This window comes from Echinops telfairi, unplaced genomic scaffold, assembly GCF_000313985.2.
Source record: "Echinops telfairi isolate 266 unplaced genomic scaffold, ASM31398v2 ScPeMD7_443;HRSCAF=831, whole genome shotgun sequence".
NCBI lineage: Eukaryota > Metazoa > Chordata > Mammalia > Afrosoricida > Tenrecidae > Echinops > Echinops telfairi.
Window position 1 is genome coordinate 84868546 of NW_022104341.1, and position 15119 is coordinate 84883664.

The 15119-nt window shown below is 58.7% G+C and overlaps 1 protein-coding gene across 1 annotated transcript in view; it reads right to left on the reverse strand.

The window, feature by feature from the left end:
- PTPRF (protein tyrosine phosphatase receptor type F) overlaps nucleotides 1-15119 on the reverse strand; it is a 79267-nt gene that overhangs the window by 37252 nt on the left and 26896 nt on the right. Inside the window, exons 5-7 of the mRNA XM_045291816.1 lie at nucleotides 9967-10155; nucleotides 3743-3760; nucleotides 245-355 (exon numbers count right to left, since the gene is read on the reverse strand). Coding sequence (XP_045147751.1) covers nucleotides 245-355; nucleotides 3743-3760; nucleotides 9967-10155 — 318 coding nt within the window. The remainder of the gene's footprint in view (nucleotides 1-244; nucleotides 356-3742; nucleotides 3761-9966; nucleotides 10156-15119) is intronic.

Below are 15119 nucleotides of genomic sequence, written 5' to 3' on the forward strand. Positions count from 1 at the left end.
TGTGAACCCCACTCAGGTCTCTGGACAGTTGCGAGGCCCACGTGGCACGACCTACGAGAGATGCAAATGCTTCAGGAGGGGCCTGCAGGGGTAGGAAGGCACGTTGGTGGCAGAGGCCAGGGGCCTGCCCTGTGGGAGCCGCTGCTACTGCTGTTGTAGAAAGAGGTGGGAGAAAAGACAGACTGGCCCCGGGGGTCCTTGCATGTCCGCAGATGCAGCTGAGCTCTGGCGACAGGGTCCTTACCTCGCACGTACAGGTTCGCCGGGGCCGAGTAGCGTGTGCCTGCGGAGTTGGTGGCCACACACTCGTACTTGCCTTGGTCCGACTCCTCGCTGCTCTCAATCTGCAAGGCACCTGTGGGAACACAGAGGGAGAGGTCAGGCCCGGCCAGAGACAGGGGGTGGGGGTGGGCTCTTGGCAGCATCTGTGGCTTCTGCTGACCAGATGCTGCAGTACATCCAGGACGCACCTTGGCTCTGGAACTGTTTCTGGGAACTTCTCCCTGATGGACCCAGGGACCCCTCTGGCTGGAACCTCGGCCTGCCTTTGTCCACCAGAGCTATGGCCAACCCCAGCCAGCACTGGGGCCTGGTGGCCAACAAGTATCACCCTGAATGTTGCACTGCTGGCCAGGTGCCCGAGCCAGGCATGGGGGTGGCCTCTTGAGATGTCGGGGCCACCCCTGTCCAGAGGCATGCAACGCCCTTCCGAGAATCTGCCACCCACCTGGATTCCACAGCAAGAGAGGGGCTTGTCCAGGGGCCTAGCAGTCTCGGCCCACAGCACCCATCCTTCCTCCCATCCCGCCAGCCCCAGCCAATCCCCCGCCCTCCTGCTAAAGTGCTTCGACCCACCGCTGCTCCTGCATAATTCAGGAGGCTCCCACTCGGGCCAGCGCCCTGAGGGGCTGTTCTGGCCGCAGCCGGACAGACAGGAGCCAGGATGGGGGGGTGGTGGTGGTGAGGGGGCACTGAAGAGGACCCTCAACAGAGTAGAAGAAACAGGCCTGAAGCCAGGCTTTCCAGGTCCAGGTGGAGGAGCCCTGGCAAGAAATGTGTGGGTGGGGGAGGTGAGGGTTGGAAAGGCTAGATTTGGCTACACGCCCCCTCTCACCCCCCACATACACAATAAACATCCCCAGTCCGTCTGCAAGAGCACAATAACTACCCACCCCCCCTCGCACAAGCAACACTCCCCGCCCGGGAACAACCCGACAATTACACCCACACAGGACAGCCCAACCGACAGGTAATTGCCCGGACAGGACAGAAAACCACTGCCTGCACAGGAGGCCCGAGCGACCCGAGCAGCCCCCACCCCACCCAGGCAGAATGACAGCACACCCACACAGGACAGACAGGACCAGCTACCCGACCCCCGCTGGACCGGCAGGAGCCACAGGAAGGGCCCAAGCCTGCTTGCTCACACCTGGAGGTACACCAGGGGTCTGCATTCGTTCTAACACCTGTCAGATACCATCTAACACCGCCCTCTTCCACCATCCACACCTAGGACAGCTGGAGGGGCTGACACCTGGAAGGGGAGAAGGGATGCCCAGGCTCAGGAGCCAACCAAGGACGAGGGACTGGCTGTCTGTGGTCCTAGGATCCTTGAGACTGCCCACAGACCCAGGTCCTGGCCTCTGCCTTCCACACAGATCTCACAACACGTGCCAAACACCCATTTCCCGGAGGAAGAGTCCTGGTGGGCCCCCAACAGGTCATGTTTATGGAATGGATGGGCGTTGTTACAGCTCGAGGGGAGGGGAGGCCTGATCTCTGGGGCCAAGGTAGGGAGCAGGTGGTGCTATCTAGGTGGGGTCCCAACAACCGTAGTGGCCATCTGCATAAGGTGACTAGATTTTAACATTGGTAAACTGGGACACTACTAATAAAACTCATATCTTGGCGAAATAGCCACATGGCAGTCCGTATACCCTAGCTTGTCGTGAATTCTTTCCAAAAATTGGGACTTTTTTAAAACACCGCGGGACTCAGGAAAAGATTGTTAAAAATCGGGACTGTCCTGCCAAAAGCAGAATGTCTGGTCACCTTACATCTGCATACCAAGAAAAAAACAACACCAGCTCACAGCCATGGAGTCGATCCTGGCTCATAGGTAGCGACCCTGCAAGAAGGGGTGGAACTGCTCCTGTGGGTTTCCAAGACTGCAACTCTTTATAGGAGTAGAAAGCCTCGCCTTTCTCCCACAGAAAGGCTGGTGCTTTTTAACTGCTGACCTTGTGGTCAGCATAACACATGACCACTAAGCTACCAGGGCTCCTCTCCCAGAAACCCCCCAAAATCTGGAACCCAAACCAAGACCTAGCAGTGGGGGACAGCTAAAAGGACACGCAAGCAGGCAGGTGAAGGAGGCAGAGGGCTGGGAGCTGGCAGCTCCTGGCTCTGAGTGGAACTCTGCCAAGGATTCTCAGAAAAGTCTAGAGACAATGTAGGGGACAAATGCGACCATCTCACGAGTGCCTTCATCATCTCCCCTCCTTTTCCCAGCCCCAGGGAGGGTGCCCTGCCCCACATTTAAAAAGTGGGGACATTTCCGAGAGATCAGGCTGTTTTCTTTGAGCACGTTCCACGAGTCTGAAGTCACACTTGAAACCAGACCTTCATGCCTGCAGAATGATCTGTAAACCTCCATGCTGCAGGACCGCCTGCACGAGAACGCATGGCATTCGATTCGGCCCTGAGTGTACCCAGCGTCCACACTAGTCTCAATGCAACAGCCCTCTATTCTCCAGGGGCGCGGCAGGGATGCCAGCAAGGTTTCTGATTCAACCACGTGGCTAAGGCTGCTGGCAGCTGCTGGTGGGCTGGCCTTTGGCGCATGGTGACCTCACACAGGGGGATCTGTGGTGAGCTACAGGGCTTTCGGAGGCAGACCACCAGGCCTTTCTTCCTCGCCCACCTTAGTCTAGAAGCTCCATGGAAACTCTTTAGCATCAGAGCAACACCTGGGCCCCACCGACAGGTGGGTGGTAAGAGCTGTGCTTGAGGGGGACTGGTTGGAACCAAGTCCAAGGCTCCTTCGAAGACGGTGACAATCGACCACAGACCCACCCTTGCCCTGTGAGTCTACCTTAGAGCCGGGGGACTCAAAACGAAACTAAACCCGGTACTCTTGCAAGTTGGTTACCACTCAGGTGAGCCTCTAGGACAGAGTAGGGTTGCTCCTTAGGGTTTCTAAGGCTGTGAATCTATGGACACAGAGTCTCCTCTCTTCCTCTCAGAACTGCCCATCTTTCAGTGTCAGCAGCCGGACGCATAACCCACCCCTCCACCAGGCCTCTTATCCAAGGGAAGTCAAGCTATCAGAGAGATTCCAGAGGGAAAGGGATGCTGCCCTCAAGAGGAAAGGCATGGCACGGTCCTGCCCACCCATCTCAGAGGCCGGTGCTCCACCTGAGGCCAGCATTGGGGACCCAGAGGTTCTCCTGCAGGGGGTTGGCCTCGACGCCCTGGGCAGGAGGGCTGGCCACCCCCAGAGTTGGGCTTAGCCGAGCATCCCACCCATCAGACTTGTAATGGATGAGCTCACAGGAGGGAATGGCTGACTGGAGGTTTGTGGTGGCCGGCGGTGGGGTGGGGCTGGAGCAGCTGGAGATGAGGAGGCTGGAGAGGTCAGGATGGGGATGGGGGAGGTGACGGACGGGACGGGATGGAGCGGTGGTGACGGCAGTGGTGTGGCGTGGTGTGGTGTTGCGAGATGCACGGACAGCATTCTTACCTCGGATTGGTGAACCACCTGGCGAGGTAATTTGAATGCAAATAAGATCAGAGAGAAGCATTAGTACAAAAGGAAGGAAAGCCAAACCAGATAAAAATAAAAACCCGAGACAGAGCCCTACAGACACAGAGAGCCAGGTCGGAGGCAGGCTGCCGCAGCGGACGTGTGAGCAAGCTCCAGGCAGGGTGTGGGGGAAGCTGTGTCCCCGTTCACAGGGAGCTGCCGAGGCGGGACAGTGCAAGGGGCCAAAGGGGCTGGGGTGACGGGAATCTAAAAGGTGGGGAGGGGCTCCTGGAGACCCTACGGGGTGAGGCCAACAGGGTGAGGGGTGAAAATTTCACCATAGGTGAGAGTTCATGTCAAAACACTCACCAACTAGGGGGGTTATGCGCACAGATTGGGTTAAAGGGGGGTTCCCGCCAGATCAGGTATCCCCCAGACAGCCTTAGCAGGACTCGCGACAACTCACAGCCCACTCGGCTCTGCTCATACCACTGAGCCGACTGCAACCAGACTGGTGAGAGCCAGAGCCCAGAGGCCACCCCGTGCAGCTCAGAGCCTTACAGCCTGGGCCTCAGGAGCCCCAAGGGTAAGACCACCTACTCTGGACTCTTGGGCCAGAGCCGCCGGGAAGCCCGCAGGCCCAACAGGTGCCCTTTCTGAGGTTGTGAGCAACACCCCCTCCCTCCGCCCCCACTGCCCTCTGTTCGATTCTGACTCCCGAGGCTAAGGAACCATCTTTCCAGGACCAGACAGCCTCCCCTCTCCGCCCAGGAGCAGCTGACGGGCTACAATGTGGACCTCGTGGTCACCAGCCCAATGCCTATCAGACAGCACCACCAGGGTGCTGAGGTGCTGCTGCCCAGGGCCACTGCCTGGGTCCGAGGAGCGGGGAGCCTGGAGGCCCAGGGGCAGCGTTATCCACCCCACCTGCCCTCCCTCTTCTCACTTGGGGTGTCTTTGAATACAACACTGCGCACTATCTCGTGCAGCCTGACGGCATGGGGGATCCTCCACACCCACGGTGTGGAGCAAACCTGCGAGCAAACAGGCTGAGCAGCGTGAAGGGGCTTGCCTAGAGCCCCAGGTCACACAGCCTGCGAGGGACGAGGCAGGGGCTGACCAGGTGTGCTGGCTCTCAAAGACTCATGTGCCATTGAACAAGGCTGCCCTGCAGAAGCAGAGGCTGGGAGAAGCTGGACAGGAGGGCCAGACCCTCTCCCGTACGCTGTTGGGGTGCGCGTGTGTGTGAAGGGGCGCAGGGACATTACTGGGGGAGGACCACTACAGGGACTGTCCAAGTGTGGTCCAGAGTCCCTCGGGATTCCTAAAGACCCTTTCAGGGGGCTCGGAAGGTCAAAACGATTCTCATAATGACACTGAGAGTGGTAGTCTGGGAGGCTCACTCAGAGCAGAGTGAGCTGTGTGACATGCGATCCGGCCCCCGACTGAAAACACCAGCAGACACAAGGATCCAGCTGTCTTCCATTAAGCCCGAAATTAAAGAGATTTGCAAAAGTGTAAAATAATGCCGTGCTTCCAACAGGATGTTTTGTTTCAGAAAATATAATTATTTTTCAGGAAAAAAAAACACCCAAAACAAACAAACCCATGTTATTCATGTTAGCAAGTAATGGGTTTTTAAAGTTATTTTTAAATGAGTTAATAAGTATTTAAAATGCTCTCAGTCTGGCTATCTAATAAGGTAAATACTGATATACAGCTCATACAAACAAGAAGTACCTTCGAGTTCACTTATTTGAACGAACCAGAGAGTAAGAGAATCACGGATCTGTTCCTGGGGTCTGGCACACACACACACCTCCCACCCCAGCTTCAACATGACAAATCTTGGGGCCTCTGGGAATAGTAACTTTCCCACCAACTCCATAATTTCTTCTTCCTAGTTCCGGAGCTGGGGGTGGGAGGGGGCATCGGAAGGGGGATGGAGGCTATGCAATGGTGAGCAGGCACTGCCAGCATGCCCTCCGGGCAGAGACTCACTGGTGGGGGCAGAGTGAGGGGTGGCAGGGTCTCAGAGGACCCCTGGAGACGCTGGGCATTTCCCTCTGGGTCCTGTCCCTTGGGGCCTCCTGCTGCAGCCAGAGCCCAGACTCTCCTCCTGAAGCCTGCCAATCATGGTGCCAGCACCTTAGGGGCTGTGGAAGGAGACTGCTCCCCGGCAAGCACAAACACACAGGGAGTCAAGGGGACCTGACGCTGAAGGGGATTCAGCTCACTCACTCGGTCACTGGGGGGCCAGACATCCAGACAGCGGGACAAGGGGACCTGGAGGGGGTACGGGCGCACAGGAAGTCGCACAGGAAGTCTCGTCCTCAGGGCTCTGTTCAGGACTGGATGACTGTTGAGGGCCCACAACAGCTCCCCGTGGACGCCAGTCCCGGCTCGCTGGTCCTTGTGATTGGACTTCCACTTTCTTCAAGACAGAGGGAAATTGCCAAGGCTTTCGACTTGCTTGGATCCACAAGCCATGCTGCAGGAAGCGGCAGCCAGGAGACAGAACGAGGCACTGCACTGGCTAGATCTGCGGCCCAAGACCTCTTTAGAGTGTTGAAACGGATGTCCCATTGAGGACTGAGGTGTGCCTGACCCACGTCACGGCATTTCCCATGGCCTCCTATGCAGTGAGAGGCGGCCAGCGAGTAAGGAGGACCGGAGAAGGATCCACACACTCTAACTGTGGTCCTAGTGGAGAGTAAGGAAGAGGGCCAGGGGCTGCCCCAAAGAGCCAACAAATCTGTCTTGAAGAAGTTCGGCCAGAGTGCTCCTCAGAGGCAAAGATGCCGAGGCTTGTCTCACGAACTGTGGGCACATGATCGGGAGAGACCAGTCCCTGGAAAAGGGCCCCCGCTTGGTCAGGCAGAGGGCTATGGGAAAAAGAAGACCCTACACAAGATGGATGGGCATAGTGGCTCCATTGGTGGGCTCAATTTTTCAGAATAATTGTGAGGATGGCGCAGGATGGGGTGGTGTATCGTTCGGCCCGGGCAAGGGGCCGCCAAGAGTCAGTACACACTCAATGGCCCTTAATGATGACGACGACGACCACTCTTCGAGCCTGTCCCCGTTCCTCATAGGCCCACCTGGGCCTTGAGTTCAAAGTGCCCACTCGGGACTTGTGGCAGCAGGTTGGTAGGCTGGTCGCAGAGGACCTCCCATGTTGCCAGCTGTCCTTCTGCCGAAGTCCTGCTCTATTGATCAAGCCCTGGTTAGGTGTGCTGTGGCCCAGGCCACAGGATGCCAGAGGGCTTCTGGGTACTGGCGGGCTAATAAGGATGGGTCTGTGGTGCTGTGGGGTCCTAATGGGCCCCAGCTCCTTCTCAGGCCCTCAAGTTCCAAGGAGGTGATGCTGGAAGCCTCTGGGTGACCCAAGAGTGCTCCCAGCCCCTCGTCTCCACGTGTGACCCCAGGTGACTCCCTTAACTCAGCTGTAAAGTGGGCCCGAGAAGCACAGCCCTGCCCTACTTCATGGGGCTGCCGGAGAAGCAGCTGCAACTTAAGGTGAGAAAGCACTTTGTTAACAGTGGGCGACACGTAAACAGTGGAGGGTCCCTGCAAACGGCCAAGTGCCTGGGGCCTGACTCGAATCCATGAAGGGATGTCCCTATAAACACCTGCACGCGACAGCCCCAGCCTCCTGCTAGATGGTCACGGAATGAGAATAAGCCAGGGGCCAGTGAGAGGCAAAGTCCTGCGATTACCAAGGGCCCTCAGGTGTCACTCCATCCATCCCAGGAGCTGGTCCACAGGCCCATGACCCATAGGCCACAGTTCCCCATGGCGGGAAAGGTTGAACAAGGAGACGGGTTCTCTGTAGACCTGGAAAGCAGGGGAAAAGTGGACATGTATCTACAGGGCCAAGGTCCCAAGTTTGGAGAGGGCATATCCATGGACCAAGGGCTCAGAGGCACCTGGTTGTGCTGGGCCTGGCAGGGTCCAGTGCCTGGGGTGGGGGACGCAGGAGCTAAGAAGTGCTCCACCTATAACAGGCTGGTTACACAGGCGGGAGAGCGCTTGCTGCCACTGTCTAACCTAATCTTCACCATTAGCTTCTTTCTATAGATGAGAAAACCGAAGCTCAGGTAACTTAACCAACTTAGCCGAGCCTGCGAGTGGTAAAGCCGGGACCCAGGACTTCACGCAGGCGCCTCAAGCCACTCGAGACAAGAAGGGCCCTCATGCACCTGGCTCAGGAGTGTGTACCTGGTCGCAGTGGCAGTGAATGGCCGACAGACAAGGGGGGAGACACAGCAGGCCACCCGCCAGCTGCCGAGGGCAGACATGGGGGAGACGGCAGGCGGGGTCTCCCGGGGTCAAAGGCAAGAACCAGGTGGGTCAATCTGAGAGAGGTGGGTGACCAGTCAAGAGGACTCGGTTCCCTGGCTTCTGCAGAAGGGTCAGGATGGGGGAACAGGGACCATGCTGTCCCTCTGTGGCACAAGGTCAGTAAGAGGAGGGCATGGCTGTTTGGGAAGGAGCTGTTGGTGTGGAGTCACGTGACGCCACCGGCAAGGAGCCAGCTGTGGTGTGGAGCGTGCCAGGGAGCCAGGCAGCTTCACTGGCCCCTGGCTGAGGAAGACGCACCACAAATCCACACTCACTGTCCTCAAGTCCAGTCTGACTCACGCCGACCCGCGAGGCCTGTGCAGACTGGCCCTGTGGGTTCCCGAGACTAGCTTTTTTTTGTTGAGACTGTAACGTTTTACAGGAGCAGCAAGATCTGTCTTTCTCTCAGAGAGTTTGGAACTGCTGAGTCTGCGGTGAGGGACCTGGAGCAGGGGCACCTGGAGAAGCAGGATGCCCAGCAGGAGGGCCAGAGCCCTGGGAGCCCAGGGAAAGTGAGAGGGGTGGCCGAGTGGCCAAGGACAGAGAGTAGGGCAGTTGAGTGAATGGGTGGCGCTGGGCCTGCCCCACAGCACGCACATTAATACTTGATGAACGAACACGCGCACAGCGGCCCTGCCTGGAGCTGCAGCTGCTGACAGTCAGCTGCGTGCTGGGGAGCGTCCAGGCCTGCAGGGAGGACCGCCCGCCTGCCTGAGGAGCTGCCCCAGGGACCTGGGAGGAGACGTGGAGTAGCCCTAGCATGCTGACTGCCGTGCAGGGCTGGGCCGGGCAGTGGCGGCAAACGCTGCCTGCCGGACCCTTTCCTGCCTTGATTATGGCTGTTTTAATTAACTGTGCTCTAGCTGCCTCCATCTTGTTGAGTTTTAATTAAATTAAATGAGCTGACACTTCATGGGCTGTCTCAGGCGACTGTGGCTGGGGCCAGAACCACCCTGCCCCTGCTAGGCAGCTCATCTTTCCCTCCTCCCTCCGGGCACCACAGGGGTGTCTGACTGGCAAGAGTTGGCGGGGAGGGACAGGCACCCCAAGGAGTGGCGAGGGTGTCTCGAGCCTGCAGGGCCTGAGCTATCTCCATCTTCACGAGGCCGACATCTGAGAGGTAGTAGGGGCTCGGGCGGCTGCTGCCCATCCTGCCCAAGGCCCCACCGTGCCAGGGCTGGCAGGAGCCTCTGGAGCAGGTCTGCGGAGCCGTGCCGGTGGCAGATGCGCAGTGCAGCCTCTCGCCAGTGCCCAGCCACCTTTCCCGCCTGCTCTGTTCCCACAAAAAACGGAATCAATTATCCTGGCGGGAGCCTCACAGGCAGATCGATCAATGGGGCGACACCTCCCGCCAGGTCACGGCAACAGCCTCGCTCCCAGGATTCCGTGCTGCTGCAACAGAAACATCCAGGAGACAGGTGGCTCTGGTGGCCAGGGGATGGGGCTGCAGTCACCCTGCTGGGCAGCAAGGTCCCCCAGGCTCCAGCCTTTTCGAAGGCTGATGAATCAGGCACCTTTGGCCTTCTTCCTGGGCCAGGCCCTGTCGTCTGGAGACAGGTTGGAGGGCCATCACCCACAGCAACACTTTCACATGGGCCCCGCCACGCTGCGAAGGCACAGTGCTGTAAGGAGCAGGTCTGGGCCAAAGGCTCCTAGAGCCCGGCATTCCGGAGAGGGTGAAGCACAGTCCACAATAAACCCTCCACGTCAAACTCTTCCCTGGACCAGGTGGGCCTTTAGCAGATCCAGCTCACCCCACCCAGCGGCCACCCTAGGCTCTGAGGGCCCACGAGGGAAGGTGAGGCCAACCTCGGATCTAGTCAGACAAGGTTCCGAGCGATGTCTGTGCAGCCCTTTGACCCCCACCCTCTCCTCACCTGAACGCAGTTGCTTGATGCGGCCATTGCTGGTGGTGGGATCCACTGGGAGGAAGTCCTTGAACCAGGAGATCTCCGGGTCTGGGTTGCCACCGGCGGCGCACAGCATGGTGGCCGTGCGTGCCTTCTCGACCACCTTCAGCTGAGGTCCCATGTCGATGGAGGGGAAGCCAGCAGGCAGCTGGTCCTCTGCAGACAAAGAGCAGACGTGCACGTGAGGGCTGCCCCTCTGTGGGCTATTTCCAGGGACTACCAAGACTCCCGGGCCAGTTGTGACCCTTCCGATCCATCCCTGCCCCATTTTGACTTCGAAGCCCGAAACTCGTGCAGAAGAGATGACTCCGAATCGGGAGTGCCACAAAGCCAAGCCTCCACTTGCAGGCGTCCGTTTGTTCAGCAACACGTCTCTCTGGGACCTGCAGAAGGGCCGCAGGGTAGGCTCTCTCTCGGCTGGCCACAGCAGAAATGCTGAGGGGCGGCAGGGTTGGGGAGCCCACAGCCCATGTAGCGCAATCGCCACAGCACACCGGAAGGCCCCACGCTGGCCATTCTCACTCCTCGTCTGCACTGTTCCCGCAGCCCTAGAACCCGGCCTTCGGCTTCTTCATCCCCCACCCCCACCCCCGTGCAGAGCCCAGGTTGATCCGGACCTGTTCTCTGCTGCGGCCCCGACCCCGATTCCCTGTCTGAGCACATGGGGACCAAGTGGAATTATGGGGAGGCTGGGGCTTCCAGGAAGACACCGGAGGTGAAGTTCCACCTGGCTGCTTCCCCCAGAGCTTTGGGCTCAGGGCACTTTGTTGCCAGGAGAGCAGCAGTAGCAGCTCTAGGTGGGCCAGCCTCACAAAGCCACAGCGCACAACCTGCACGCCAACCGGAGGGCGGGCACATGAGAGGCCACTGACCAGTTCTTAGATGCATGCAGTACAGGAGGTGGGAGGCTAGGGTCTAGCCTAGCACAGACAAAATGGGGCCTCCCTTTGCCACCAGCAACTCGCTCTGGGGACCAGGAGAGTTTGCCCATCCTCTGTGTCCCCTTGACTCCGTACAGCAGGGTCGGAGGACCACAGCTCTAGAATGAGTGTGTCTGACACGGACCCGTGCTAGCAGATCCTAGCTGGTGTTGTTTTGACAGTGGTGCAGACTTAGCTGTGGGGGCAGGCAGGGATGGGGATCAGGGCCTCGGGGCCATCTTTCCCCAGCTTGTGAGAGGCTCGCCTTCCTGGCACTCCACTCCGGGAGTGATCACCAACACCAACCCACACCTGAAAGCCACCCCTGACAGGGGAAAGCAAACATTCTACCTTTTGTCAACCTTCCAGGGGGCTGGGGGGACGGGCACACCTAGGCTTCACTGAGGGGGAGGCCAGGAGGCTGGCACTCTTCTCTCACTTCCCTGGCACTCGACCAGCACTGGGTGGGTGCGTGGAAACATTAGCTGGGGTCAGATTCCTACGCCAAGGAAAAGGCATGAGGCATACTCAGAAGGGGAGCGCGTCTAGGTCTGCAGGAAGGTCACCACTCTCTGGAGACTCAGTCCTAAGGGACTTACAGGGGTGAGATGAGAAGCCAGCCGCACCAGGGAAGGGCCAGATTTCCCACAATCTGCTGCTAGCCCCCGGGGGGCGCACAGAAAAGGCTGTGGCCCCACTGGGGGTGTCTCGGGGCCAGAGAGCAGGAGGACTCCAGCATGGCCTCACCTCCCCAACTGGAGCCCTATCAATGCTGGACGTTAAATGCTGACCGTTCACAGGCCCACACAATGCTCTGACTCTCCTATTACAGTACACTGGCAAGACGAGAGGCCTGCCTAACAGCAGGGCCTGGGGACGTACCTAGTGAGAGACACTTCCCTCTGGCCCTGCTGCTACTTGCTTTCACAGCAGTTTTTACAGACTGCCCTTCCTGCTTCCCCAACAGCGAGAGCCATCCCAGAGTACCAGAGCACCAATCTAGCTCCTTCTGCATTTCAGTCCTGCCTGCCCTGCCGTCCTGAGCAATGGAAAGGAGCACTCAGGCCTGCCTGGTAGGAGTGCTGGACACCCCAGTGGGGCCCAAGAGTCAGTGGGCCCCCATCCGACCCACCAGGCCCTCATCAAGGAGCATGGACGAAGTACCTATGTCTGCAGCCCCGTGTCCCGAGAATCTACTCGGAATTCCTGACACGGGGGAGGTCTGTGGGATTTACGCCAAATTAAGGACAATTAATTTTCTTCCCTCAATTATCTGGCCCTCAATGGCTCCGTCCTTGGCTCCAATCATCCCCCAGGCACCATCGCCAGGGCCCAAGCCGGCATGTGTTAAGAGCTTTCCATAAAACAGCGGGACCCAAAAGCCAGTCCCTTGTGCCAACTAGGCTTCTAGGCAAAACCCGGAAGGCTGCCATCTCAAGGAGTGGGACGTGTGTCTCGCAGGAGGGCTCCAGGCGCGCAGGGGCGACCCGCTGGGGTCTCTTCCTTCCGTGCCCCCAGGGGGCCTGCAGCACATTCGGGCTCGGCCAAGGACAGCAACTGTGTACCCATGCCTGCTGTGCATCTGGCCCGCCTGAGGGCCAAGCATGCCACTGTCAACTGCACCTCTGCACCAGACTGGCACACGCACCCCTTTCCGAATTCCTGCAGGAACCACTCAGGCGCAGGGCCAAGGGCAAATCCTCAGACTGGGGCCACCGTCATCACTGCAATCAAATGTAGCCCAATGGGGGAAAGTGAGGCACAGATAGGAGGAATGATTAACCATCTTATCTATGGACCATTTGCATTACAGCATTGTTAAGTGCCTAACAACTAGCCCAAGGGTTAGAGGGTTGAATCAAGCCAGAAGTGCTTCAGAAGGAAGGGCTGGCAGCCTGTTCCCGAAAGGTGGCAGTCTGGAAAACACGACTAGCAGTTCCATTCTGCACACACTGACTGGGCAGCCGCTAACAGGCATCGGCTGCGTTAAAGGCATTTAACAGAATGATGTACTTTTTACCCAAACCCTATGAACTGCTACCAAGCCTTAGAGATGATGAAGCCTGCCCAAGGTCACAGGGCTAAGCCCGTGCTGGGGCTGGGGTGAGACAGGCGGCAGACCTGGCTGAGGGGTATCCCTGGTGAAGCTGAGCCACTGTCCAGCGTCTCTGCCCCTTCACTCAGCCCCTCCCCCGATGCCACGCCCTCCGCCCCTCCCCCTCGGCGGCTCCACCTCTACTGCAGGAAAGACCCCCTGCACAAGCCGCTGTCTTTTTGTTTACTGCAAAGTGCACCGGAGTTGTCCCCTACATGTGGACAGCCACACGCACCCACGTTCTAAAACCGGAAATACGGGTCACGCTGAGGCCCCCTCACAAGTCCTGTGGATGGAGGGGCTGCCAGAACTCAAGGGGATGAAGGCCCCTCCCCCTGCAGGCCACCCGGTAACCATGGTAACGGTGGAGAGGAGGGCGCCCAGGCGGAAGGGCCGCTCGTGCACGTGAGCTGCGCACACGCGCATCCGTAGTCCGAGTTGGAGCCGCCCCTCCCATCCCTCTTAGGTGGCGCTGTGTGTGTGGGGGCATGTCCTCCTTTCTGAACTCTGGGGGACCTCCCCCCATAACTGTCATGCAGCTGGGTGCCATGTCTCTGCGACATCACTGCAGGGGAAACTGCAGTGACCGAGTGAGACCAGTCCCAACTCCCCAGAAGAGGGTTGGGGGGGGCGTGGCGGGTGGCGACCGGTGACCCCAAGTGTCTATGCCTGTCTGTGGAGAATGCTGGTCAGCAGGAGCACTGGGGAGCGCACCCGGCTGAGTGTACCCGTAGTGGGCACAAGTGGTCAGGAATGGCTCTGCGCTGCACTGCCCAGGTCTCCAGACATCACAGCAGTATCCTCATGCTTCTCTCCAGAAAAGTCCAGCTGCTCGCGCTGGACAAAGGTAGTAACAGGGTAATGCCCAGAGCTCAGAGAAGGGGCTGAGGTCCCACAGCAGCGAGAGAACTGGACCACCTTCTTCTCCTCCTCTCATAATGGCTTCCTGGAGGAGGGTGAGTCCAGTAAGTGTGTGTGGTGGCCAGTGAGGAGGCTAGCACGGTGACATGTGTGGGGTGCTGATGGAGACTAGGCTGGGGGCACAAAGGGGTCAGCTCGGACCAAGAATCTGCTGTAATGATGGGAAGGGTGGCTACTGAGGCCCGTACAATGCACACATAGGGCCCTTTGTCCAGCGTCGCTTGGGATGCCCAGAGGCGCCTGGGACAGTGGGAGGGGGCTGCATGGGGGAGGTTGACAGATGGAGACGCCTTGCAGGGTCCCCAGGCGGAGAGCACCGTCTGTCAGCTTGACCTCCTCACCCATTTACCCAGCTTCCTGGCGTCTCTGTGCGTGTACAGGCACACTGGCACAACACACACACACACACAAAAGCACGCACACGCTCTCTAGGGTGGTGCCATCTGTGAGCCTGGCCTCACCCTGTCCAAACACAGACACCTAGACACATGCAAAGCCAGGGACACACACAGTATATGTGCGGAAGGAGACAGGTGCAAAAACAGAAACCTTCATGTGCGTGTGGCGGGGCACCTGCAGGGACAAGCACCTGTGGAAAGCTGGCTTAGCAGGCCGATCCAGAGGCCTGTGCCTGCAGAGCCAGGGCACACACATGTGCAGACACGCAGTCAGGGAAGCACCAATGCCGAGACATGCACATGCACCCAAGGACACAAACAGCCGACGCAGGAAGGGACCTCGTGGGTGGTGGAAGGGCCTGCTCCCCGAGTTCTGTGTGCACTGAGGACAACCAAGGCTGGCTCAACCCTGCCTCTTTCTGAGCAGGCTTGGGGCGGGGGCACCCCCAGCAAGGTATCCTGACCTTGGCCAAGAGCCCAGCCCCCAGGCTCTGAGGCTGGAAGGGAAGCTGGGAGCCGAGACCCATCTCCCTTCTCCCTTCGCAGCTTTCAGTCTCAATTTTCAGCTGTTTTTCCAAGAGAAAACTCCCACCTCTTCCAGCACTCAGATTTCATCAAACTTGGCATCTTAAAAGCCTGTTTTGTTTTTGAATCTGAGCTGTTTGGGGCCTGTCGGCAGCAAGCACTAGCCCCCCTGCTGCCTGCTCCCCCAGGGCTTCCCTGGCCCCACCCTCCTACATTCAACCTCCCAGCCACACACTTACACGGACCTGGGGCCCCTCCCCC